Below are 26,199 nucleotides of genomic sequence, written 5' to 3' on the forward strand. Positions count from 1 at the left end.
ACTACGCCATCCCCCTCCTGCCTTCAAACCCCAGGGTGCGTTTACTGCCTTTTAACAGAGTCGGCAACAGAGTCGGCAACCGAGTCAGCCAACTTTTGGCCAACCCAAAGCTTGGATTCTTACATAACACACTCCAAAATTAAGATTGTTCCTCTAACAGGAGCTTCAAAGACAAGCGTTAGTGGTGGCAGGACGCGAGCAGAAGCAAGCCCTGGGTCTGCGCCTCCTGGAGCACCCAGCACCCTGCCGCCGTCTCCCACCAGCGTCCTGCCAGTGCCCTCTAGTGTCCCAGCACCCCGAGAGGAGACACCCGCACGCCGGCTGCCAAATCAAACTCCGACACAGACACAGTTTGGGCGGGGGGGGCAGACACGCCGCCCTGCATTTGTATACTGCATTGATACACAGACCGATGTGCAGTTCTTACAGAAACATTATGACCAAGGCAATGTTTCCCACTAAATTCTGTAAAATATTAGGCAAAACTATACATCTTCCAAAAAAAAAAAAAAAAGTGCAGCCCTTCCAGTACCGGAACAGCAGGATTTTCTCTCCCGAGAGAAGCCGCTGAGTTCTCTGCAGCTGAGCGGTCTTCTTCCCTCAAACATTCCAAGGACAGTCGTGACAGGACACAGGCTGCTGAAAACACCCACAGCCCCGTCGTGCGAGCACTACAAGAGTGGCTGTACACACGTGAACAGTGACACGTTGTGCGTTAAGTTGTGCGTATCTTACAGCTTCATTTAGTAGTGCGCAGGATCCTACTAAAAGCTAGAATAATTGCACTGCAAATTTAAGTGGAATGAAAACAAGCTTTACAGTCAGTTTAGGCATTGTTTGCTTTCTTCTCTGACTCTTCTTTGTTCGGATCCTGCTTCAACTTGTAATCAGCCAAGGCAGCCTTGATCGCATCTTCAGCCAGCACTACAAACAAAACAAGACAAGTATTTCAAGGACAACGAAAAGTCGTTTCGAACAAAAGACACCATAAAAACAAGAGCAGACAGCAGTGACCAACCGCTGCAGGTCGGCATCTTAGAAGCAGAATGTCAGAATCCAAACACTTAATATCAGTCTGCTGAGCTACGGAGTACAAAACATAAGACAGATCTGAAAACTTCTTAAAACAACCCCGAAATCTGACCATAAGCAAGTTTCTCTTGTGGGCCAACCTCAGCTGTGCCTTGTGCAGAAACTTTATTTGGAAAACAACATTGAGAAGCATCTGCGTTATTCCCAGAAGTTTCCCTCTCACATACGAGTTTGTGTTTGAACTTTCACAGTTTTGTCCTTTACTTACTCGAGCAGTGCAGTTTGACTGGAGGAAGGCAGAGCTCTTTAGCGATATCCGTGTTCTTGATTTTCAATGCTTCGTCAACCTGAAACACAGTTAGCGTGTAGTCACTGGTCATGTGAGCTACAACATGGGCTACAAAGGCATTTAATGCTCCAAAGCCAACAGAATCCACGCGGAAGAACATCTCAGCTGCCAGGGGCAGTGAAAGATGTCAGAATTAAGGAATGTCTCAGACTGAGCAGCTGTGGGAATGAACCAGTGCCACAGTGCCACTTGGGCGACTGTTCTACACTTACCTTTATCATAATATAGAAACACGTTTCTTGTCTGGCAGAAAAAAAAGAGTATAAATAATCTAAAGACGCTCCATAACTAAACTTTCTTTCAGAACGCACGATCAGCATGTTTTCACTTCCTGCATAAAACACAAAGTACTTCCCTGGAGATTAATGGACGTTCCTGGAAAAGGCAACTATATTGCTCTAGAAATCAGGCCACTAACAGGGCTGACAGTTGCTGCTTTCTAAACTAGTGTACCGCTGTGCTGGTTTGGCCACCTGGGCTGACCACCAAAACAAACAACCACCACACTGCACAAAATGAGCACTGGGATTCCTAGGCCGCTGTTTCCTATGCAGTCCCAACATCAAACACACGCAGGTTTGAAGCTTTGAAGGCTTTCTGTGGTGTCACCTCCAACTGCGGCAGGGACCCTTACCGTTTTCCCTTTGACCCACTCCGTCGCCAGCGAACTCGACGCGATCGCTGACCCGCAGCCAAAGGTTTTGAAACGGGCATCGACGATCCTCCCGTTCTCATCCACTTCCACCTGCGAGAGTGTCAGTGGCACCTCAGCAGTGCCCCAGAGGCACCCCCTCAGGCCCAGGCAGGGCCCTGGCTCCCATCGCACCCTGGGGAGCGGGACAGGGCCTGCCCAGGCCCCAGGGGACACTTCAGGGCAGGGGTGTGTGAGGGAAGGCCACCCTGGAGCCCTGAGGGGAAGGTTTGGGCCTCACAGCAGCCCCAGATGAAGCCCTCCCCCGGTGCCAGCGGGTCCCCAAGGTCACCTGCAGCTTCATGACGTCCCCGCAAGCCGGGGCACCCACAAGGCCGGTGCCTACGTTCTTGGCATTACGGTCGAGGGAGCCAACGTTGCGCGGGTTCTCGTAGTGATCCACCACCTGCCGGGTACACCGTGTCACCAACGGCCACCGCGCATCCCCCAGCCCAGCCCACCTCCCCGCAGCCCCTCACCTTCTTGTGGTAGCCCAGCCTGGCCGCTGCCTCCCCACGCCCGGGCCGCAGCAGCGCTGCCCCCGCTGCCCTCAGCGCCGCCATCTTGAGCCTGGTGGGGGCGCGCGGCCCCTCACTGCCCTTTTATAGCCTCGCGCGGGAAGGCCCCGCCCCCGGCCCCGCCTCCGCCCCCGCGCTGCCACAGGCCCCACGTTGTACCCAGGCCGCGGCTGGGTGCGCCGCGCAAAGGGGGCGACCGCTGAAAGCCGCTTGCCGGGGCGGGGGGGAAATCGAAGATAAAGCAACCCTGCGCTGTCGCTAAAACGATCGATAAACGCTGTTCCCGCTTTTATCGCGACACCCAGCGCATGTGCGGGCCGCGGCGGCCACACTCAATATGGTGGGCGGGCGGCGCCGCGCGCGCCCCGGCCCTCCTCGGAGGCCCTCTGGCAGCTAGGCCCCGGGGTGCCCATGGCTCCGCCGGCGTCTCGGCCGAGAAGACAAGGGCTTCGGCTCCGGTGTGCCTCACCGTAGCGCGGCCCCGCCGCGCGACCGAGGGCGAGATCGTGCGTGAGGCGGCTCGTTTCCGTCCTCGCAGCGCTCGCCTGGCGGCAGGGCGCGGCGGCGGGACAGGCGCGGCGGGGGCAGCCCCGGCAGGCGGCGGAGCGCGGCTTGGCTGCGAAGGGAGCTGCATAAGATGGCGGCGGCGGGAGCCGAGGCGGCTGCTGTGGCGGCGGAGGAGGAGAAGCGGTTGCCGGAGGGCGACCCCGAGTCGGGGGGAGACTCAGAGGATGAGGGGGACTCAGACTCGTCTGGTGACGGTGAAGACGAGGAGAAGGAGAATGAGGCCGAGATCCAGCGTCTGGAGGAGCAGGTGGGGCCCGCCTGGGCTGGCGGTGGCGTGGGGAGGGGGTGGTGGGGCAGCACTGCGGCCTCTGCCCGGTCCCGGCTCCCGGCCTAGGGGAAGCGCTGCTGGAGGCCGGGCCCCGCGCCGGTGGTCCGCCTGCGGTGCTGTGAGAGACGTGCCGGCCCCGGGCGCCCCGCGGGAGCGGCCCCGGTGCTATGGGGAAGCCTCGTCGCGGAGAACCGAGGCTTTTTCTCCGGGAATCCTCGGAGTGGGGCGAGATCCGGCCTTCATGGGGGTCTTCCATTGGGTGAGCGTCTGCCGGAGCGGCTGCGGTGGTAATGGGAAAAAATCCATGGCTGCTCGTGTAGTTTGATGCAGGGAACTGTCAAGACGTGAATGTTTGGAGTCTGAAATGGCAACTAGGCCTTTGGGGTTTTGTGGTTTTTTTTTTTTTTTGAGAGGGAAATTGGAGAGGAGAGGCGTTTCTTCTTCAGAGAAATTAAAACACGTTTGGCTCCGTTGAAGGAGGTTTTCTTCATTTCGCCCTCGGGGGTTTCTGTAGCTGGTCGCTGCTGTGCTCCTGCTGCTGGCACTTGTGCTGCTGAGCAGTAACCTTTAGATCTTAGAGCTGTAGGCTAAGCCCTGAGCTTAAGTTCAAAGCTATGTTAAACTTGGACGAGTTTTTTATAAATGTCTGCTTGTGACCTGAAAGCATTTTGCAAACAATAGTGAAGTTTGGTGCAACTCTGTGCAGGAGAGGTAGGTGTTGTCTTGGCTGTGTGACACGTGACGAGATTTGTATGCCCAAAAAGACAGTGTGATGTTCTGTTCTGCTAAATGTTTTCTGATTTTCTGTAACTCAGCAGTGCTTTCAAAAAATGCTATCTTTTTTTAAAGCTTTCCATCAATGCTTTTGACTATAACTGTCACTTGGATCTGATAAAGCTGCTGCGCCAGGAGGGAGAGTTGGTTAAGCTCAGAAGAGCACGTCAGAAGATGAGTGAACTCTTTCCACTTACTGAAGGTACAGAGCATCTTCTGCTCGCATTGCAGCCAGTACTGCTTAACCATGTAAAACACCTGTATTCCAGTAGTGAAATAATGTGTTTGTGCCAGGCTTCAGCAATGTTGTTCTGGTCCGGAGAAACCTAAAATAACAGATGTGGGACTTCTTAAACTCTGAATGCTGCAAGTGTTGGTGGCCAGCATTGAGCTCGGCCTCTGGCAGATGCAGGGTAGTGACCCTGTTGCAGGAATTTGAGTTTTGTTTCTTGCAACTGCATTGTCCTGCCCTGTCTTCTGCCAGAGGCTGCTGTGGTAGGGTGGAACTGGTGTGGGGGTCTGTTTGTGTGCGCCCAGCTACTCCAGTCTCTGCTCTGCCCATCTGTTAGCTGGGGAAGCTGCCGCCAGGATGCGACCTGCTGTACATAGCCCAGGGACAGGCGTATGTTTGCTTGTGCTGCCTTTGCTGTAGGGCTGGTAACATACAGCTGTGGAGTGGCAGCACTGAAACGGCTCCAGTCACTTAGTCAGTGAACGTGACTCAGAGCCCAGATGAACTCCTGTCAAAAGTTAAATTTTGCAGGCAAGCAGCAAAAAAAATGCTGTTGGTGGAAGTTGCGTGTAGCCCCTGAAGTGAGTGTTTTCTTTTCTATTCATAATACAGAGGTAATGTAAATATTGCAGAGGCTGTTCTGCCTGTGTGGTTTTAGCCTGGGCAAGGGTAGGTTTCCTTCTATGCATGTCGAAACCTGCAGCCTCTAAAGCCATCTACTGTTTTTTGTAAAATTGTGAGGAAAGGTGTGCCTCTAGATGTGTCTTTGGTTTCTGGTGCATACTGATCCTCTGCCCGCGGTACTGATAAATTGCTGCTTGCAACATCTGCTCTCTTTAAGTAAAAGTGTGTTTGTTTAGTACTAATTTTAAAAGATCTCTACCAGACTTTTCTTTTAAATTAATTGTGAGTAGTTGTGGAGGCTAAAATTGCTTTCTTCTGCCTGCTTTTAAGTCCGTTACTAAAAATTCTCATAAAAATTTCAACAAGTGGATTTAACTTATTCTTTCTGAATGTTGGTGATGTATTCTAAACTTCCTTTCTTTCAGAAATTTGGCTGGACTGGTTGAAGGATGAGATAAAAATGGCTTCTGAAAGCTCTGAGCGAGAGAAAGTTTATGAGCTGTTTGAGAGAGCTGTGAAAGACTACATCTGTAAGTTGTTAATACATGCTATAAAATGTGTTGCACTCGGATTATGGCTTTTTCTAGGAAAGATTCTTCTGTTACAATGCAGAAATTGGATCAAAAATATAGGTGTGAAGTGATCCTCAGTTTTTTCTGAAGCACTGGAGTTAAAGGCCATTCAAAGGCAGTGCTTTATGTACTCTTGCAGTCTTTAAGGTACTCTAAATGAATGTTGTAAAAAGTTTTAAACGCATACTTCGCACCTGTCTAATCTCTAAAAGCAGCAGGTATCGCGCTCGCTTAGTGAGTGCTTTCAGGCTAGGTAACCCAAGCTGCGATACCAGGCTCTGATCATCCTCATTAAAAGTGAGGCAAGTACCTGGTGTCTTGTCTTTCTGTTTCTCAAGATCTGCCTGCAGCCGTAGCTTAAAACTTTTAGTAAGTGCGTGCTCTTTGGGTATTGTGGTGAGGTGCTGAAAACATGAAGTCTGACTAAGCAGAGAGGGCTTGGTAGGATTGAGGCAGTCCCTTGCAGAATGTCTCATTACAGCACTGGCATCATCAGTCTTGCAGAGTGTTGGTGATCCTTCAGGAAGAAGGAATGGAGAGATGAAGAACTGAGAGGGAACTGGATCTGCTGGATGGATTGCACTTGGGGTTTGGAGAGGCTTCTGGAGCCCGAGATGTGCAGTCTAACATCCGTGGGTTGCATGGTCTCTGCTGGGGTCCCTGAACCTGATTTGCTCAGATATTGCTGTTGGTGGGAGAGGTGCCAGGCAGCTAACGCTCTTCTAGCAGATCCTCCTCCTTCATAGTTATGCTGCTTAAGCAGTTGCTGAAGAGGCAAGTGTAGGAGTCTGGAAAGAGAAGGACCTACTTTTATCTGAGTTCTGTAGGAGTGCAACAGCTTTGTGGTCCCAGCTCTGCACAGATGCTCAAGAAAAGTCAAGTTGCTGCTGGGGGGCGGGGCGGGTATTGATGCATCTGGTGTAGCTTGTGTACCTAAGGTGGCATACAGGAGTCAATCCGGGTCAGTAATGACCACAAGGGCGAATTCTTTCAGAAGACAGTTCTAGCAGCTGGTGCTGAACCAAGAGCACAGAATAAAATATTTTATTTTTTCTTAACTACGTTGGATGGTAAAGAAAATTGTCGTATGTTGGTCTATTTGTAGGTGTTTGGGAAACAGAGAAATGCCTTTTTTATTTTTGAGGGGGTTAGATCATCTATTTCTTATAACTTTGTTTAGGTCCTGAAATTTGGCTGGAATATGCCCAGTATTCAATTGGTGGCATTGGTCAGGAGGGAGGAATTGAGAAAGTTCGCTCAATATTTGAGAGAGCATTAACTGCGGTTGGACTGCATGTGACAAAAGGAACAGCTTTATGGGAAGCATACCGCGAGTTTGAGAATGCCATACTGGAAACGGCACAGGTAAGGCCAGTCTCCTGGGCTCTTGTGAGAATCACGTTGTGGTGTAGTTTCTGAAGCCATCTTGTGCCGCACCCTCATCAGTCTCTTCTGAGAAAAGAGGCTGTCATGTCATGCAGTTGTTTCTCTTCAGCTGTAGAAACTGACCCTTTGGTTTGGGAAAAACCTTCTGTGTATTTAGTTGATAAAGTAATGGATTTGTGTTTAAATAAGGTCATAAAATCTCATATCCAGAAGCAAAGTTTCACTCTACTACTTCAGCTTGGGCTGACAAGATTAGCTTTAAATTGAGTACCTTTCTTATGAAACAGTGTTCTTGCCAGCAAATATTTTTGCAGATATTCAGTCATGTTTGTATTTCTAGACTGTTTTCTACTTCAGCTTTTAACTCAGTCATTATTTCACTGTTTTTGTGACTTTTGGATGATAGTATGTTATCCCTGGAGCATAGTGTTTGATGTGTAGAAAAGATATCTTTACAAGATGGCCAGAACGTGAATTTTTTTTTTGCCTTTTGCCACATAAGATACGGAAGTTGAAATATGTCCCTGTCCATGGCAGGGGTGGGAGGGGGTTGGAACTAGATGATCTTTAAACGTCCCTTCCAACCCAAACCATTCTATGAAATGCTCTAACAAAGGAGTAATGGCAGAACACCCTTTCATTCACAAACAGGAAGAAAGCTGGAAGATCTCAATCATCTGTGCACACACCAGGCATTTATTGAAAAACTACTTGGCAGCCCAGTGGGTTTGTGAAATGGCGCGATCGCATGCAGCTTGTGTTTTTTCAGGTTGTCGTTTCCCTATGTGTCAGCTTTCAGTGAGGAATGCTTTTCACATTCATCCAGCTTCTGCGTCTAGCAATTTCCAAGTTTTAGCTTTCACAGCAGTGACCTGAAATGCGAGTTGGCTGTGTCCGTTCTTCAAGGATCATGTAGTCATTTGGAGCCCAGACCCCCAACCCATAAACAGTACCCCGTCGTGTTCATCAGCTCAGGCTTGAGGGAATTGACTAAATTTCAATCCTTTTGTTTGTAGCCAGCTCCTGGCAGCATTCCATCGCCTGAGCAGCAGCAGATGCTCTGCAGCCAGCTTGAGAAGATCCACACGCTGTTCAGGCGCCAGCTGGGGATCCCGCTGTTAGGTAAGAGCCAGTGCGCTGGGAGAGATGGCATGGATAAGCTGTGTTACGGGGATCCGGGCATTAGTCATGATTATTCTTTTGGTAGAGCCACACAAACTGCAGCTGTAATACTTGTGAATTTGTTAATCAATGACATTTGTCTGTCTTTAGGGCCTCTTGAATGATGCACAGATCCCTTTTGTTCAGAAATATTCATACTCATTGAAACTTGGTTTATCTGTTTCTTCAGTACATAATTTGAGCACAAAACATGACCATTAGGAACTTGAAATTCCGCTATGATGATCACTACAAAAGAACCTTGGTTGGTCAGGAATAGTACATGCTGATAGCTGGATTGTTAGAATTCTGCCGTATCTGCTTCATTTTTTTTAAACTCTTTGAGTCCCTTTTCCTTGTGGCTTTGCTTATAGGAGAAAGTTAAACACTGTTCTTTGACTTCTCCATTTGCATATTGAGAGAATTTGGGTTGATTGTTTTTCCTTAAAGGCTTGGGAAAACCTTGCCACTCTGATTTTTCTGAATCAAAATCAGCAGCTTTAATATAACTTGTCCTGAGTTTGTGTTGTAGTGCTCTATGTGAGATGAAGTGTCTGAACCCTCTAAATGTGCAGTAGTGTGACAATTAAGATACAAAAGTGTAAACAGAAATACAAATGTGTTAGAATCAAATATAGGTTGAATGTTGATTATTTAGCCCAATAAGTCATTGATGGGGTTTTGTATCTGTTTTAATAGATATGGAGGCTTCATATGCTGAATATGAGGAATGGTCAGAAGATCCGATCCCAGAAACAATAGTAAAGAATTACAAAAAAGCTCTACAGCAATTGGAGAAGTGTAAACCATATGAAGAGGCACTGGTACTGCTGTTACTCACACCTTGCTTAAAAACTAAGAGTTAAATTGCTTTGGGGTGACTTTTTTTTCAAATATTATTTTTCTAATCACAGAGATAAATTAGCTGTGTCTTGGTAGGTGACTTCCGGCTGTGAGCAGTGTGAGGTAAGATGCCTCGCAACTGGGTATACTGGGAAGTGTCAGGCCACCCTAAGGTGCACATGAGTACTCTGGCTGTTTCTTCCAGCATTGATGAGCATGCTGGGTTAGAGGAATAAAAAGAAGGGATCTGAATGGCTTCAGAACCAGGGTGGTATTTGGAGATACATGAAAATCAAAAGCTGTTGATACTTAGCAGGCCAAGCTCTTGTGTGAAATTTTGCATGAGACGTACTCTGAGTAACAGTTGAACTGTTTGAATCATGCTTTGTTCAGAAGATCTTAATTTGTTGTATCTCTGTTTGTTTTGTAGCTGGGTGCTGAAACACCAAAGCTAGCAGAATACCAAGCTTACATTGATTTTGAAATGAAAGCAGGTGATCCAGCTCGCATTCAGTTGATCTATGAGAGGGCTTTGGCTGAGAACTGCCTTGTGCCAGATCTTTGGGCACGCTACAATCAGTATTTGGTAAGGACAAAAACCAGATGTTTGCAGATTTTTTTTTTTTTTAAATCTCAGTGGCTGATAAACGAGCAACCAGTAAGTTCTACCTCAGTCCTGTCCCTTAGTCTTTAATTTCTTCAGGAACTGTTCTTCACCTCACCTTTGGTTTCTTGCTGGTTTTGGTGGCGTGTGTATTGATCAAATGAGCATTTGCTCACTTTTTCCCCCAGTTATGTGTCTTCTCTGCAGAATTAGCACAAGCCTAGAAGCCCACACCCAGTCTACCTGGCAAAGAGTTGACTAGATGTAACCAGTTGTGCTGTAAGCCCTGACGTTGTCTCTGGCTAGTCACCCAGAGCCATTGCTTCTGAGGATGTCCCTCATTTTCTTCTAGCTTTTGTCGGCAAAGCAGTTCAGTGGTGTTTGAATCACTGTGGAGCCTGCCTGTCTTTCAGGACACAGATAGATTAATGTCGGGGCTTGTTTGAGGGCTGCCAGTGCTCTCCTAAATGTTTTACAGTAGAGAACACCTAATTTACCAACAAGCCAAAGCAAACCCAGATGTTTAGTCTATATTTACATGTGGGCTAGTTAATGCGCTTGGAAAATCATACCAAACTTGAGAGGCAGGGTTTTCCTGTGGACAGAAGGTCAGTCTATTAAGTAAATCGCTACAGGAGACTTATCTGGGCTGAGTTGCTTCATCATGTCTTTATCTTACCAGCTTGAGACAGCAGGTTGTGGGTGGAACAGCGTCTGCCTGCCTTGAGTAGGCTGCATGTGCACCCTCTTTCTTGTATCCTTTCCTCCGCTCTTCTAAACATGCTAAGAACAGTTGGGAATTTACTCAGTGCTTTTATTATATTTATCTCATTGGTAGAAAATACCAAACTGGCTTGGTTGGAAGCAGACAGTTAGGTATTGCAGGCTGAACATAGCATGGAATTCTTGTTTGTGTTGCTCCTGAGCATATTCTTTCTGTTTTGACAGTGTTCACAAGGTTTTGGGGACTACAGAATTTAAAATCCATCTTTTCTTAGCTTTTCAAATATAAAATGGAAGTATTGTTTTAAGGTGTTGGCTCTTTGTAAGCTCATATGTCTTAGATGGGCTCTCTGGCTAATAGGAACTGAAAACTTTGTATGATTATTTCAGGACCGGCAGCTGAAAGTGAAAGAGTTGGTCTTGTCAGCTCATGACCGCGCTGTTAGAAACTGTCCCTGGACGGTTGGGTTGTGGATTCGATACCTTTTGGCGATGGAGAGGCACAGAGTTGACCATGGCATTATTTCTGGTAAAGAAAGATGGTCTCGGCAAGACTTCTTTATGCTACAGAACTACTCTTTCTACTCTGAATAATGTGTGACAAACGGTGACCTGTAGGATGCTGTAGCATTTGTTTTCATCCTAGCGTGACAGCGTCAAGGCGTGCTTCTAGGGCAAAGCTGCTTTTGTTGAGCAGCTTTAATTCTGAGTGAGCAATTTACTTCAACATTGCAGGAACGTTACTGAATTAAACTGGCTTTTGCATTCGTGTCCTAAACCAGTTTGGCATATGTAGGATAGCTTGTATTTTTCCTGTCTTCCTCTAAATGCAAGGTGTATATACTTCTTTGTGCTATGTCAATATTTGAAAAGTAAATATGTTTGTGTGGGTGTGTTTTCCCCGTTTCTTTCAGAAATGTTTGAAAAAGCTCTGAACGCAGGTTTTATTCAGGCAACGGACTATGTAGAAATCTGGCAGGCGTATCTTGATTACCTGAGAAGAAGGGTGGATTTTACACAAGGTATATATGATACATGTGTGAATAAATATTTAAACTGTTTTCTATGCACCTCTCTGAAATAGCGGTATTACTTTTTAAAAAATATAGCAGTAGTTTCATATCTTTCACAAAATCTACTTTCTGAGCCGTTAGTGTCTATAAAATATATGAACCTAATTGGTTTAAAGCAGCTCCTTGCTGACAGAATAGATTGTGCTGTTGCAAAAATGCCCTGCCTTATATTTTAGGTACTTGATGGGGTTTTTTGCTATGTGTGTAGTGAATTTTACTGAAGTAATAAACTTTGGCTTCCCATCCCAGTAGAATTATTGTGGGTGTTATGGAAGAGTTTTAATGGATGGGAGATGAAAATTAAATTATTATTTTAAGGCAATTCTTTCTTTTTTTTTTTCTGAAGACTCGAGTAAAGAACTAGAAGAGCTGCGGTCTGCATTTGCACGTGCTGTGGAGTATTTGAAACAAGAAGTGGAAGAGCGTAAGTTAAACCATCCAATATATTGTTTTCTCTTGTTCAAAATAATTTTTATAAGACTAATTCTCTACACAGTATTTAACTTGTCTTCAAGTGTCTCAAACATTTTAAGAAAGCTATAGATAGACATTTAATCTTGAATGTAGAACTTGTTTAATAAATACTTTATTTCCAGGAGCCATTCACAAACAGTACTTACTTTTATTCCCAGGATTCAGTGAAAGCGGAGATCCATCCTGCACCATCATGCAGAACTGGGCAAGAGTTGAGGTGATGTTTCTATCTGCTGTGTTTAAATTGCTAGACTAGAGGAAATGGATTGTTTTAATATTCCAGCAACAGAATGCAATCCTCTTGTACTCTGGCATTTTGTCTGGGTAACTTCAATGAGTAAATCTTTCTTCTTCCCCTGCTCTACCTGGACTGGTCAAGCACGTAGCGTAGCTTCAGGCTTGAAGCATGACATCCCAGGAAAGAAATGGCGTTCTCTTTGCAAAAGTTGTCAGGACTGTTGGGATGTTTATACTGCTGTGACTGCAGAATGTACAGAGATCTGTGAGTAGGTTGGTTAGCGGGCTGGCCACAGTGGCTTGGAACTGAAGACCTAAGTCTCTAAACTGCCTTGAATCCTGCCTAATTTAGTGCTGCCTATGCTAACTAGTTTCAAACTAGTCACAGCCTGTGAATGGATGTTTTACTTTCCTTCCTTTGCCACAGGCTCATACGAATCGGGTTAAATCATGTTATGTTTGCACTGTTATTTCTCCAGTCATAATGCATGGGATGTCTTGCCAAAGCCTTGTGTATTGTGGTCCACCTGAATCTGAATTAATTACTTTCGCTTTCTGTCCGCTTATTAGAGGGAGAAAGCAGGTAGATCCAGGTGGAATTCAGCTTATGCTAAGGCAGCTCTAATAAGTCAGCTCTGTAGCGTACTCGTGTACCTCTACAGTTAGGTCGGGTGAACCTCACTTGAATGTCTTAACCCACTTCTCTTCCCCTGCTCCCTTTCCCGAGCACTTCTCTCTGCTCCCTTCCTAAGCATTTCTTAGACTGAGAGCTGCTTTTGTGTTTCAGTGCTCTGTTAGGTAGACTGACAAATAATGACAAAAGGAAAAGTTCATAAGCAACTATCTAATTTGGTTTTTTTTATAATGACCAAAACAAAATGTATGTGGAAGCCAGAAACCAAGATTGATATAAGAGGTGGGCAGGGAAGTATTATTCGGGAGTAGGATTGCATTAGGTGTTTACTCCAGTCGCTTTAAGGAGCAGATGTGTCTTCCTGGGTCTGTGTGCATCGTCTGTGGTGTTTTCTTCTTTTGCGGGGATGGGGGGGGAGGCAGGGGCAGGTAATGGTGTTGAACAAATAATCCTAAATTATATTGAGTGTTTTGGTTCCTCTGTTTCAGGCCCGCTTATGTAACAACATGCAGAAAGCCAGAGAACTCTGGGACAACATTATGACTAAAGGAAATGCCAAATATGCTAACATGTGGCTGGAGTATTACAACCTAGAAAGGTAAGAGCTTGGCTGGTTGGAAGAGTTCATTAACACTTTCATTTCCTCATCTGTGTGAGACAAGACGTAGATTCTTAGCATGGGTAAGCTTCGTCTAGGATTTATAGTGTGGTTTTGAGGTTCTCACAGCAGCTCTACAGTGTATTTCAGAACAATTACAGCAACAAGGTGTAGTGCAAGCTCACTGGGGAAGGAGCGAAAGCGTTTGCACAGACTGGTTAACTGTCCTGTCTTGTAATCTTGATGCGGAGGATTGGCTCCTTACTGCCACGTTTCCCTCCTGCAGAGCTCACGGTGATACTCAGCACTGCAGGAAGGCCTTGCATCGAGCCGTGCAGTGCACAAGTGACTATCCAGAGCACGTCTGCGAGGTGCTGCTCACGCTGGAGAGAATAGAAGGTAACTAACGGCACGTCGTCTCGTTTTACCCAGTCTGGTTAGCGTACAGTGATACAGGGTGAATTTTGATACAGTGTTTTGTGTTCTGGTGAAAGCTTATTTTCTTTTCACTACTGTACTATACACAAGCAGCTCTTTTTTCTTTCTTTTCTTCTTTTCTGGCTTCACTTGGAGCCTGCTGAAATTACTGTTTTTTTCTGTGCCTTTTTGGAGTGTTGTATTGTAAATGAGAGGTTTCTGCTCTGCTTGGGTTTTGTTTTCTTTCTTTGAAGGCTACTTGTTATATTTTGAATTTTCATGTTAATATGAAGAGCAAGTTACATGAACTCGTTGACTCTTATTTTTCCAGAATTGTATTTTCAAATTATGGGAAAGATAAATACAAGGCTTTCTTTTTTTCCATCCTTTAGGAACACTGGAAGACTGGGATGCAGCTGTTCAAAAAACAGAAATCAGATTAGCTCGAGTTAATGAACAAAGAGCAAAGGTCAGAACTTTCTGTGAACTACCGAAGCAGTTCGTAGGAAATACCTGTATTAAGGTCACGCTTGTCTGAATGTCAGATTTCTAATGCTGGTTCCCATAGATAAGCCTCAATTGTCTTAAAGCCTCAAAACTGTTGATTTTTAGTTTAAAATTATGGTTAATGTCTTTTGATGCTTTTTGTCTTTCACTTTTTGACCCTTGGATGGGTACAAGAGTAACATGCACTCCAGGAAAGCTGTAAAAGCAAACAATTGGGATGTGCTTTAAATGGTGATCCCATTAGCACTGTGTTTCATGGGGCTTAGGAGAAAACCCTCCAGGTTCAGCACTCTAGAAAACAGGGTGCAAGAATGCTCTGCAATCTGCAGTCACTAGAACAAAAAAAAAAAATTTAAAAATCTTCCATATTTGTAGGCTGCTGAGAAAGAAGCCGCTCTGGCAAAGCAAGAGGAGGAGAAAGCTGAACAACGAAAGCAGGCTCGGGCGGAAAAGAAAGCTTCCAAAAAGGCTAAAAAAAATAGGATTGGAGACAAGCGCAAAGCAGATGATGATGATGAAGGTGAATGGGGACAAGAAGAAGAAGGTAAAACACAATAAAACCAACAAAACCCACAAATTAAAACTTCAGACCTCTGGCCAACAGGGTTATTGGTTGCCTCCCTTCAGTTAGAGGCAGATGAGAAGGTGCCATTGTTGGTATCTTCAAAGCTGCTGCCTATTCGGGGTCTCTTTCTCCTAGGAGGTCTTTGTGGTAATCATGTGAAAGCAGGACTAAATGTTGTTTTTATCAAAAATAGTGTATGTTTATAAGAACTTCTGTAGGGTTTTTTTTAGGTTTTTCTTATTTCAGAGGAATACTCACTTTCAAATGACTATTTAAAAATGACTGTTTAAAAAAAGTCATTTTCCTGAGTCATCAAATGACACTGCAGCATGTGTCTAAATTGGGTTATTCAGCATTGTAGCAGGCTCATTGAAGGTGGTAACAGATTTTAATAGATTGCTGCCCCAGGGAGTTTTGAGAGCTCCTACATTTTCGTGTTTCTTACTTTAAAAAGAAAAAAAAAAATCATCCCGTTAGACATAGAGAAAGAACATGAGTCAGTAGTTGTAACTGACAGAAAAAGGGGAAAAATATCCCTGTTGCTTTCGTCTAAATACTTGCTGTCCTGGTCAAATAATCTGTTGTTACTCATTCTTAAAAACCTGAGGGGGAACTCTTTATTTTTTTCTATTAGTGGTTTCATGTGCCTTTTCCAGACTCCATAGTGGTTATGGAGGACAGCTTAGTTTCAGTGGTAAATGAAATGGTGCAATTTTTTTCTAGTAAGGCTTTCAATTTGATTAATCAGCAGAGCAGCCCAGCAAGAGACACAAGGGGGATGGCGATGGCATACATCTTGAAGAAGACATGGAGGTAGAAACCGGACTATTTGGAAGGAGTGGACCTGAAAAGCCAGATTACCCAGGAAACCAAAAGGAAAAAGCATCTACCAGTCGGAAGGACATCCCCAAAGTTTTACATGACAGCAGTAAAGATAATGTCACCGTCTTTGTCAGCAACCTTTCCTACACCATGGCAGATCCTGAAGTGAAACTGAAAGAGCTCTTTGAGAGCTGTGGGGAGGTAGCAGAAATCCGTCCAGTATTCAGCAACAAGGGGACTTTCCGGGGCTACTGCTACGTAGAATTCAAGGAAGAAAAATCTGCTCTCCAAGCTCTTGGCTTGGATCGTAAAGTTGTGGAGGGAAGACCAATGTTTGTTTCTCCATGTGTTGACAAGAACAAGAATCCAGACTTTAAGGTAAACTTTTATTCTTTCAAGTAATAGGTTGAGCAGTGGGACTGCATAGGAAAGCTAGCAGAATACATTGCTTCCAGAGGGCTTGCATCTAACAAATTCAGGTTGGGCTAATTTGGAATGGTAATGTTACGTCTTAGCAGTAAAAAGTGTTTTCTGGGAGTTCTTGCATCTTATGTTACTCTGCCCTTAGCAGATTTGTGCAGCTCTTGAGTAAGCTGACCTGAGCAGGTTGTTAATGGTGCGAGGTACCCAGATTCCTAGTTGAGCATCTCAATCTGTAAAGTGCTTCTTTGGTTGAGTCATACAGTGCGGGCATTTATTACACAACCTGCTGCTTCTTGTTAATGGTCTGTACTAGATATCAGTTGTATAATTAGTGGTTTTCTGCATTACAGAGTTACTGTCCAGAAAAACTTAATGGTTCAGATAGTGACAACTGAGCGAGAAGACATTATCAATGGCCCTTCTCATTGTGAATGAGGTGTAGTTTTTTAGAAGTGTCTCGGTTCTTAGAATTACTTGCAAGTCCTTCGGGTATGCCTGTGTGTTTATATACAAATACCTTTCAAGATGCTACTCATGACTTGAAAGTATTTTTGTTATCACACAAATACGAAGTACTCTGATAAGCTTTTGGAGGTGTAATAGATTGAAATCTTTGGATTCTCCAACTGGTTTCCTGTCTAACAGCCTTTTTGTTTCTTCAGGTGTTCAGGTATAGCACTACACTGGAGAAACATAAACTGTTTATATCTGGTTTGCCATTTTCCTGCACTAAGGAAGAGCTGGAAGATGTGTGTAAAGCACATGGGAATGTGAAAGACATTCGGCTGGTTACCAACCGAGCTGGAAAACCCAAGGTAGACATCCTTAATGTGCTCTTAATTTTAAGAAACCCTTCAAAAAGATCTTCATGAGGTTTGGATACAAAAAGTAAGCTTTGTAATTTAAAAGTTTCCAACCTGGCTTTGCAATAAAACTTGTAGAAATGCTTGGATTTATAGAGCCTAGTGTGCCTTTGTGCTAACAAATAAGAAATAGGAAGGGAAGAGAAATTTTTCCAGAATACTTCTTAAATTGCACAAGAAGGATGTGTGATATAAATGGGATGAAGGGGAAGATGTTTACAGAACTTTCAGTATAATAAAAATAGCCATTAGTAAGTCTGCAAATAATATTTGTTTTTAAAGTAACTGACAAGAGAGGGTTCACCTGGTATAACTGATTCCCCTCCTCCCTCTTCAGTTTCTTGAGGCTATTGTTCGTAACACCTGCTGCAGTCATAGATCTGCCAGTGAGAAATGAGCCCCCTCTTTCTGGCAGGGCTCATTATTTCCATCCCAGAATAAATGGCTCCTTGTTAAATAAGAGACTCTGAACTAGCTGCTGCTCTGCCAAAATTCTACCTGACACCTCAGCCATGTCTGCATGTTGGGCACTTCTAACAGGTGATATCCTAGTGGTGGTGTGCATGTATATTTAAAATGTGTTTTCTAGCTCTTGGCAATATCTCCAGTACGGTTCCTGTTGCGTGCTTTGTAATGAGTGCTCTCCATGTGCACCCTAAGTCTTGCAAGCCGTGTTCTTGGCTTAGTTTGAGCTGGGATTCTGTCTAAACCACAAGTAAATGTACTTTTGAATGTTACATATAATCTGATGTGTCTTTCTTGTGAAACTGGATAATCCAAAAATACAGCTTAAGGGTTTGAGTGTCACTTAGGATAATAATAATAATAGAATAGGGAGGCGATGCCTCCCAATTACTATACTTGCTGTAAGAGCCTGCTGTAGCAGATGCCGGGTGTTGCCTTTTTGTCCACTTGCTGGAAATAAGACCCCGTTAACTGAAGGTGCGCCAGCAACAGTTAGCAGCTGGTTACCGGTGCGGTTGAGCAGCTGTGACTTCATGAGGTCACCGTGGATTCACTTCCTGCAAAGAAGGCTTTTGTCACCAGTCCCTGTTCTCAGGGCAGCGATGCCGGTCTCCTTAGAGATGGCGCCCGTCAGTTCTATTAGAGCTGCTTAAGATGGGTGTTGAAACCGAGGTGGCCGCGATGGCCCTGTGTTAGGGGACTTGATTCCTTAGGTACGGGTTGTAGCCTAGTGAAGAATCCCAGGAGAGTTTGCGTGGATCTTCCTGTTCTAGCTCCATAGATCGTTTTATCTTTTCTTCCACTATGAATCCAAATCTGTCCAATACCACATTTGGCCTAGATATATGTATAATATATATTTAGAAGTGAAGACTTCCCACTGATGCAGTACTTCATTATATTTACTTTACTGGGATCTTGGTTTTCTTCTTCTTTTTTTTTTTTCATATCTCTTCCACAAATTAGGACATTGTGAATGAGAGTCAAGAAGTGCAGGTTATAGGTTTGTGTAGATAAGAATTGTTTTTAGCTGAAGAATACTGGGACTCAGCCATGTTTAGGTCTGTTTTCCGTGCAGTTTTCTTATCAGTTGGCTAAATTATTAGCAAAAGCTCTCATGCAGAGAAAGAAGCTCTAAAACTGATGTAGGTGACCTCTTTTCCTTATTTAGGGCCTGGCCTATGTGGAATATGAAAATGAAGCTCAGGCTTCGCAGGCTGTGCTGAAAATGGATGGTCTGACAGTTAAGGAACACGTCATCAAGGTGGCCATCAGTAACCCGCCCCTGCGAAAGCTGCCAGACAAGCCTGAGCCAGGCAGAGCCTCCCAATTTGCGGTACCACGACAGGTTTATGGAGCGTAAGTATTAGTGGGGGAGACTGCCTGGCAATGCTTGACAAGCAAAAACTGGGTTTCTGTATATGCTACAATGTAGGAATCGCATCTAGAATATGAGAAAACGTTTAAAAGCTGCTGAATCATAAAAATTTGGGTTGTTAGATTGATGAGGAAAAGCAGATTTATTATTTTTTTTTTTTCTTCTTTACATTACTAATAGAAACGGGTCTGTAGTGACCGAGAGTATCAGGTTTTAGACGTCCTGGTGGATCTGGTGTTAGCACCTGAGCACTTGTAACTTCCACATCCTCTCCTTCTGGAGCACCAGCCGTTGCTCACAGTGAGCACTAAGGTTGCTCTTTCATCTGTTAGAGTGCTCCTGCTGCTTAGCGTTTCATTGGCCTTGTATTGTACCTGCCCTGTAGAAAAACACAGGCTTCAGTTTCTGGGGACTGTCGAGCAGTTGTTTTCTGCAGTTAGGTATCCTGTTTCAAAGGGCACCCATTGAAAGCTTTGCACTCGTTATTACTGAGACAAATGACAGGAATAACATTTAAATGAGCATTCCTCATAGTGAACAAAGTCCTCTTTGTTTTCCCCAAGCTAAAACGGTGTGTTCAAAGAGCACTGGGATATTTTTAAATGTCGCTTTTTGTTCTCCAGGCGAGGGAAGGGAAGGACACAGCTTTCAATGGTGCCTCGTGCGTTACAGCGCCAGAGTAATCCTATGGCTAAGGCTGAGAATGGGATGGTGCAGAACTCACCAGCAACTTCATCCGACCCCTCTGAGGAGCCTAAAAAGATGTCCAACGCTGATTTTGCCAAGATGCTACTGAAAAAGTGAGCAAGAAGTCCGCAATCAGCGGGTCTGGTAAAATGTGAAATGCCTTTATGGAAGCCATGTTGTGTCCTTATGCTAGCAAGGAGAGAACGCCAGTCGCAATCATGTGTAAATACTGTTCTGGACTGCTGCATTCATCGAGATCAGTGTAGGATGGTACAAATCCCGTTGTTTTTTCCTCTGTTTCTAAGAGCAAAGTTATACTATGTTCTGGTTAAATGGCGTTATATGATCCCTCATATTGAGGGTAACGAGGGGGGAAATATTTCCTGTACAGGTCGGATGCCACATCGAGTTTTATGAATACTTTACAAATATTTCTCTTTCATTAACGAACGAGATGGAATGTGAAAGCTTAGTGATAACCTTGTCGAGCTCCACTGGTCAGTTCAGATTGTGATTGCAGTCATTCTCTCTGACAACGAACCCATTTTACACCCAAACACACACGCAGGGACATTCATCTCCTTCCATTAAGAGTCCAGTGGCAGATGCTAGTAACTTCACCACAATGGCCTATTTTAGTATTGGGAGAGTTTCTATACATATGTGTGTATATGTATATACACAAATATACATATATATGTATTCAGTTAATGTTCTGTTCGAGTTGATCTGTTTTTTATATTGTGTATTTGTAAAAGACATTCAAATTATTATTTTTAAGTGTCATAATACTCAGATCTGGTAATTTTTGTTTCCCATAAAAGCTGTACATGCTATTGCTGAGGACCATTTTTTGTTTGGTTGTTTTTGCTAGCTAGCTCATATGTCTTTTGCAGGTGGTTTCTGTATGGTTTTGTACAAATGTGAAGTGCAAGCTGATGTTTCTTGGTTTATTAAACTCGAGTTCTCAAAGGTTTTCTATAAATACTGTTGCTTTTGTTTAAATGTGGGTCTTGGAATTGCACTTATCCTACGGCAGCTGGGTAATACTGATGTACCTCGCCCCTTAGGTGCACTGAGGTAATGCCACATACCTTTAAGTAGCCTATTCCATCTAGTGTGAACATCCTGAAACCACTTTAGTAATCACCTCAGCTTTTTAAATAATACGCTGGATAGAAATATTACTGCTTGTCAACTAAAACCTGCTGCTAAGCCTGGAAGACAACACACATGGGGGGGCTGAATGTGAGGGGGGGGATCCTAGCACCAAGTTCACTTGTACAACACAAGCACTGCTGCAAATAAACGCTATTTTCAGTGCTTACATTATGTGCTGGTTTGACTTGGCTTTCCTTTGAAACGATGCTTCGAACCAGGGCACGGCGGCAGCTGTGGTCATACAGCCAGGGACCAAGTTGTGTTGGGGCTTGTTCACAGCGTGGTGCGCAGCCTCTTCTGGGCCAGGCGCTTGGGATTCCCGTCCAGTATTGCTCTGATGCTACAGCAGGATTGTATCTCAAAAGGGGCTTGGAAATATTCTAATAACGCTTTAATGTGAAGCTTTGATTCGGTGGGTAGGAATGGGGAAGCTGGTGCGTGCCACTACACAACCCCAGCCATGATTTACACCTCACTTGGCTTTAGAGCCCCCCATTGCGTACTGTGAACAGCCGATGTAAATTGCTACTCCACAAACTGAGCTGTAAACACTTCCTAGTTTACTGCACAGAAAAGCGTTTTGAGAACAGCCTATTCCAAACAAAGACTTTAATATTAAAATACTTTATTAATCTGTTACTAAAATAACATGTATTTTTTTTCCCAGAGCTTTAAAGTGCAGATTTCAGTCATACTCACCTTGCACTTCAAAAATAAGCATGCTTTGTAAGGACAGAACACCCTTCCTCACTTATTTTTTCCTTTCCCTGTCAGCAGCAATCAGTACGTAAGCGTGGAGTGGCGCTGTAGAACATAGGGAACTCCCCGGCTCTTGCCTGCCCGTTTAAAATGTGTCACAACTACCTCGCAGGTAAGAAAGAGTTAGAAGGGATGAAACTTAACGCTGGCCTGGGCCAGTCTTTATGCTGTTTTGCAAAGAGTTGAAGCTTAACAGCACTTTAAACTGGATTGACTCAAACTTTTCTGAACTTAAAGGTGTTGGGGTCAATTATGCTGTTACACGGCTGGCAGGCGGGGGTGTAGGGAGCTATTTTTCTGTTAGGCTGCAGGTGCTTTTATTTAAAAGCAAAGATAAAGGGTGCTGCTTTGAATTCCGCAGCAGCTTCCAGGTGCTACAACTGCCACTGCAGCACAAAGAGGCCTCGTGTGATTCTTCACGGGTTTATCATAGTAATAATGTGACCTAGTAATTAACTGTAGAAAAGTTTTCTCTTGTGTAGATCGAAGAAACTTAAGTTTTTGGCAAACTTGCTGTACACATGCTTACTGAATTGGCCCAACTGATAAAGGTTCTCTCGTGGTTACGTGTAATAACCTTTTCTGGCCACAGCTTTGCAGAAACAAGCCCTTTTCAAACCCTGAACTGAAATGTGTAAGGACAGCGGCAGTTTCCCAGGGCTCCTGCTTGATTAAGTGGGGTCTGAGGCCCGGCACTAGGTAGTTTCTTCTGTCTGGAGTAGAGCAAAAGCACCTTCCAGTTCAGTGAAGTAAGTCAGAGAGCGATTCTTCTCTTATTCCAGTCACGTCATCTGTAATCTTACACCAAACACTTCCCACTTGTACAAAACTCACCCTAGGAAAGGCAAGTGAAAGTAAACATGCAAAGTGCTACTGAAAACCAAAACGGGAGGGGAGAGATGCCTTTGCTTAACTGGAGTTTAGTCTCCTTCCTGCTCAGCGCTGGCAAACTTGTACAACTGACTGGAAAGAGTCTGATTAACAGAGCTGGGAGAGCGCTGTTACTGCGAGGGTTGCGTTTTGGGGTTTTTCTGGACAACAGGGAAAAGGTAACACAAAAGCAACAAGTGAATTAAGACTTTGTCTTGCCTGGCAGCTCCTTGACAAGGTAAGACTATGCAGTTGACCGACTACATGAAGGGTTGTGATTGAAGCAGCTTCTCAAAACTTAATTTTAAGGAGAAAATAAATTCTACTTCAGCTTGTTGAGCCCCTCCAACACCTCTCCCCACCTCCTTCCAGTAGCACAAGCAAGTTATAGTGCACAGTCAACATCAACAGTTCACATTTCAGCTTGGCATAATGTATATAAATAAATTATATTAATTTAATCAAATGTAAGACACTTTAAATAAATGAAATGCTAAAGAGTGACACCTCCTGTCGAGTTATTTCCCAGCAGGAATACTGAGTGGCTTGCCGTTCTGTTCTCCCACGCGTTCGTTGGCTCCTGCGTGTCCTCAACCCTCAAGTCTTGACGGGGATAGTTTGTTTGCATCCAGCAGTGCTGCCATCTGCTTCAGGTAAGCCCACGGAGTACTCTGTGGTGGCAATGAGCAACATGTCCAGAGTTGTCTCGGTACACTTGGCGATAAAGCGTATGAAAGGCCTCACGTCGCCCTCGTTGGCTACTTCTAAGACATGATAATACTCGGCCCGCTGCTCCTTGCGGATTGTGATGGGCGGGTACCCTGCCTGCATTAGTATGAGGTTCATTAACAGGCGCGAGGTCCTTCCGTTGCCATCTATAAATGGATGGATGTAAACCAACTTGTAGTGGGCTAACGCAGCAAATTCCACAGGGTGCAAGCTCATGGCATCTTCCGAGTTAATCCACTGCACAAACTCCTGCATCTGTTTCTCAACGTCCTGGGGATGTGGTGGGATGTGATGTCCTACAAACACCTGAGTAGTCCTGAACCGCCCTGCCTCCACCGGGTCGGCGTAGCCCAGCACTCTCCGGTGTATCTCCAAGATGTCACTGATGGTTACGGAGCCTATCCGTGAAACCAGTGTGGTATTGACGTATTTCAAAGCTGCATGCATGCCGATCACCTCATTCTGCTCCACCAGGCTTTTTCCAGGGACAGCGTATCTGGTCTCAATGATGTGTCGTATTTCGGACAGCGTCAGGGTGTTCCCTTCGATAGCAACTGTGTGGTAGATGTGGTGATAATAGGACTCCTCCATCACTCGGCGCAGGGCAGAATTGCCTTTGGGGATCGCCATCACTTTTTTCACCTTGCTGTCAATAATACTGAAATACCTCTGATCTATCTCTTCAACTAAAGGTAGCGTCCGGTCCCGATTGATCAGGGCCTTCTCGTTGCAGGGAGAAATGGTTAGTGCTTTGGAGTATAAATAGTCGGCTTGAAGAATGTCTTTTTCCTCTTCAGAAAAAATACCAAATTCGTTCAGGGCATCCACGTAATCAGGGTCCATTTTGAGGGCGTACACAAAGAGTTTGTGGGCCTTCTCCCGCTTTCCTTGGCGCTTCATTTCGAGGGCTTGATTCAGAGCTGCTTTGGCTTCTAACTTCACTTCTGAAATGCAACAATAACAGTTAGGGAACAAGGGAGGGAATTTTACTGACAGCCTCTGGAAACTATCCCTGTTCACCGATACAAAATTCACACAAAGTCAGTCTATAAGAGCTGTAACAGAGAACCTGGGTTCCAGCCTTTGCCGGGCTACAAGCGCAGAGGCTTATGCCACGTTTACAGGCCGAGTACGCGGCAGCAGAGCTGTTCCCGGCAGCAAGCACGGTGAGGCCGGATCTGTGAGCAGCGTGGCTCAAGCTGGCCACAGGCCTGTAGCCACTCGCCTTGGCCACCAGGCTTTGTGTGGGAGGACACAGCGTCTTAAATACATTCTCTTGGCAATAATGCCAGTTCTCTCGCTAGAAGCACAGCCCGCAGCTGCTAACACCACTTCTATCTGTTTTTCACTGAACTATCAAACATCTTCCCAGTAATAATAGCTTTAATGGGAACAAAGATACAGTGCTGGAATTGTAATGATTCCTTTGAATGTTTTCCAAATTAACGTCCTGGACAATAAAGGCAATGACCACAGCCTGTCATTGCGGGAAAAGCTGTTCTATGGTAGCCAGGATTTCAGCAGTAATGCCGTGTATCTCAGATTACTGTGTATTAAAACACCACTCCGTGTTCCAGTTACCTTAACAGAACTTAGTGGCGTACCGAAAGCATGAGGAAAAACTTCTAAGAGACAAAACAGCTCTGAGAAAATGCCAGCGCGTCGCCCTTCTGCTGCGCAGGGCAATGGAATGCAGTCGGGCTGCTGCTGGCATATCTGACCTCTGGGTCATTTACAGCAGACGTTAATTTGCAGTTGGACAGGGAGAGTTTGTTACCATTATGGGAGATCATCAGGTGGGGGGTGCGGATCTCCAGGTGCAGGTTGTTATTATACAGCCAATTTAGTTATTCCCCCGTGCCCACCCGGGGACACTCTTACCTGGGGAGGCTTTGCCTTTCAGCACCAGCAGCTCCAGCCCATGAGAGGTCACGCTTAGGCCAGTGGTTTGTCCTGTGTATCTGGTGACCCCCGAGGAGCCCGTGCCCAGTTTACTCTTCAGGAAGGAGAGCCCTTTGAGCACTGCGTGGCACTGGTCTTCCACAGCAGCCAGCGGCAGCAGCAGCATCACCAGCGAGCTCAGCAGGAGCACTAGCACGGCCGCCCACCTGATGCGGGCCCATAGGGTTATCCATTTCAACTCGGGATCTGTCGCCATAGACACGAGATTCATCCTGCTTCCAGCGCAGACACGAGGAACATCTCCTTTCCCGCTGCTCCCACCTGGGAACACAAACAGCCTTAGCCAGAGCTCCGTGTCACAGGGTTGTGTGCTGGAGACGTGGCACCTGAGTGGACTTCAGTGTATGTGCTCTGGGTTTCTGTCACAGCTGTTAGGGGCACACACCTTTCCCTGCCACCTCTAAGCACCTCAGGGCAGGGGGCGTGCGCCATTCAGCGTAACACAAATCCATATGGGATCTGCTGTAGGTTAACGTGACAGCAGCAGCGTGAGGAAACACCGGTGCCCACACGGGCACCGGGCTCTGCGGGGATGGAGGAGCTCTGTCCCGTACAGGCCCCGCTGCCCATCTCCTCCTCCCCCCGCCCCCAGCCCTGCAACCCCCGCAGCCACAGGCTCCCGCGCGTCCTCCCGCCATGGAAATCCCTCCCCAGAACCCCCCACCTTCCCCTTCGGCCTCTCCTCCCCCAGCGCCCTTCCCTCCACGGCTCTGCCTCCCCCCGCCTGCAGGGCCCCCTCAGGCCCGCGTCCCCCTCGCCCCCCGGTCCCCTCTCTCACCCCCAGGTGCCCCCCGCCCCAGGGTTCCCCCATCACCTCCGCCGCCTCCCCGGGAGCCGCCGGCTGCCGGCTCCAGTAGCCCCGCCCCCTTAAACCCCGCCCTCCGCGCCCCGCCATTGGCTGAGCCGCCCCTCTTCTCGTTTCCCATTGGCTCTCGCAGCCGATCCTTCTCTCTTTTGTTCCGCCCCCCGCTTCCTGCCCTCGGCTTCCTGTGGCGTCTTCCGGGTAGCGCCGCGCCCCCGGCGCGGGAGAGGCTCGTGGAGGGTAAGAACTGGTGAGCGCTCACGCCAATCATAGGAGGGACAGCCAATGAAAAGGGAATATGGAGGAGGGGCGGGCTCCCAGCTGTTAAATAGCCGGTGGGCCCGCCCCCCGGTTGCTATGCGACGGCGGCGGCCTAGGCGGGGAGCAGGCCGCCATGGCTCCCCTCAGCCTCGGGGCGGGACCCTGGGG

The 26,199-nt window shown here is 46.0% G+C and overlaps 3 protein-coding genes across 4 annotated transcripts; 1 reads left to right on the plus strand and 2 right to left on the minus strand.

The window, feature by feature from the left end:
- Nucleotides 1-348: 348 nt before the first annotated feature.
- On the minus strand, nucleotides 349-2,869 carry ISCU (iron-sulfur cluster assembly enzyme). The gene is made up of 5 exons (XM_063350670.1): nucleotides 2,552-2,869; nucleotides 2,365-2,478; nucleotides 2,016-2,126; nucleotides 1,301-1,379; nucleotides 349-924 (listed from the first exon to the last, which is right to left on the minus strand). Exons 1-5 carry the CDS (start codon nucleotides 2,633-2,635, stop codon nucleotides 827-829), a joined length of 486 nt encoding a protein of 161 aa, XP_063206740.1. The 5' UTR covers nucleotides 2,636-2,869; the 3' UTR covers nucleotides 349-826.
- A 171-nt stretch (nucleotides 2,870-3,040) lies between these two features.
- Nucleotides 3,041-20,711, plus strand: SART3 (spliceosome associated factor 3, U4/U6 recycling protein). 2 transcript variants are annotated; one of them, XM_063350666.1, is made up of 19 exons: nucleotides 3,041-3,404; nucleotides 4,275-4,401; nucleotides 5,481-5,585; nucleotides 6,808-6,992; nucleotides 8,030-8,135; nucleotides 8,874-8,998; nucleotides 9,448-9,603; nucleotides 10,735-10,873; nucleotides 11,259-11,366; nucleotides 11,764-11,841; nucleotides 12,050-12,108; nucleotides 13,251-13,360; nucleotides 13,647-13,759; nucleotides 14,170-14,246; nucleotides 14,660-14,828; nucleotides 15,598-16,049; nucleotides 16,757-16,909; nucleotides 18,594-18,781; nucleotides 19,424-20,711. In XM_063350666.1, the coding sequence occupies exons 1-19, from the start codon at nucleotides 3,228-3,230 to the stop codon at nucleotides 19,602-19,604; spliced, it is 2,808 nt and encodes a 935-aa protein (XP_063206736.1). In that variant the 5' UTR covers nucleotides 3,041-3,227; the 3' UTR covers nucleotides 19,605-20,711. The 2 variants fall into 2 exon arrangements, with proteins under 2 accessions (XP_063206736.1, XP_063206737.1); XM_063350667.1 differs by having other exon boundaries at nucleotides 15,601-16,049.
- A 553-nt stretch (nucleotides 20,712-21,264) lies between these two features.
- FICD (FIC domain protein adenylyltransferase) lies at nucleotides 21,265-25,826 on the minus strand. The gene is made up of 3 exons (XM_063350669.1): nucleotides 25,783-25,826; nucleotides 24,888-25,229; nucleotides 21,265-23,950 (listed from the first exon to the last, which is right to left on the minus strand). The coding sequence occupies exons 2-3, from the start codon at nucleotides 25,177-25,179 to the stop codon at nucleotides 22,875-22,877; spliced, it is 1,368 nt and encodes a 455-aa protein (XP_063206739.1). The 5' UTR covers nucleotides 25,180-25,229; nucleotides 25,783-25,826; the 3' UTR covers nucleotides 21,265-22,874.
- Nucleotides 25,827-26,199: the final 373 nt, after the last annotated feature.

Source organism: Chroicocephalus ridibundus, chromosome 13 (genome assembly GCF_963924245.1).
Source record: "Chroicocephalus ridibundus chromosome 13, bChrRid1.1, whole genome shotgun sequence".
In the NCBI taxonomy this organism is placed as follows: Eukaryota; Metazoa; Chordata; class Aves; order Charadriiformes; family Laridae; genus Chroicocephalus; species Chroicocephalus ridibundus.

What these genes read in the sequence shown, in the direction of transcription:
- ISCU (XM_063350670.1), bottom strand. Translation starts at nt 2,635, where the DNA reads ATGGCGGCGCTGAGGGCAGCGGGGGCAGCGCTGCTGCGGCCCGGGCGT. An exon ending in GGGACGTCATGAAGCTGCAG is followed by an intron (nt 2,127 to 2,364) that starts GTGACCTTGGGG and finishes ACACTCTCGCAG; the next exon opens with GTGGAAGTGGATGAGAACGG. An exon ending in AGTGGGTCAAAGGGAAAACG is followed by an intron (nt 1,380 to 2,015) that starts GTAAGGGTCCCT and finishes ACTGTGTTTCAG; the next exon opens with GTTGACGAAGCATTGAAAAT.
- SART3 (XM_063350666.1), top strand. Translation starts at nt 3,228, where the DNA reads ATGGCGGCGGCGGGAGCCGAGGCGGCTGCTGTGGCGGCGGAGGAGGAG. An exon ending in ACTCTTTCCACTTACTGAAG is followed by an intron (nt 4,402 to 5,480) that starts GTACAGAGCATC and finishes CCTTTCTTTCAG; the next exon opens with AAATTTGGCTGGACTGGTTG. An exon ending in GAGTATTACAACCTAGAAAG is followed by an intron (nt 13,361 to 13,646) that starts GTAAGAGCTTGG and finishes TCCCTCCTGCAG; the next exon opens with AGCTCACGGTGATACTCAGC.
- FICD (XM_063350669.1), bottom strand. Translation starts at nt 25,179, where the DNA reads ATGAATCTCGTGTCTATGGCGACAGATCCCGAGTTGAAATGGATAACC. An exon ending in GAAAGGCAAAGCCTCCCCAG is followed by an intron (nt 23,951 to 24,887) that starts GTAAGAGTGTCC and finishes GTTGCATTTCAG; the next exon opens with AAGTGAAGTTAGAAGCCAAA.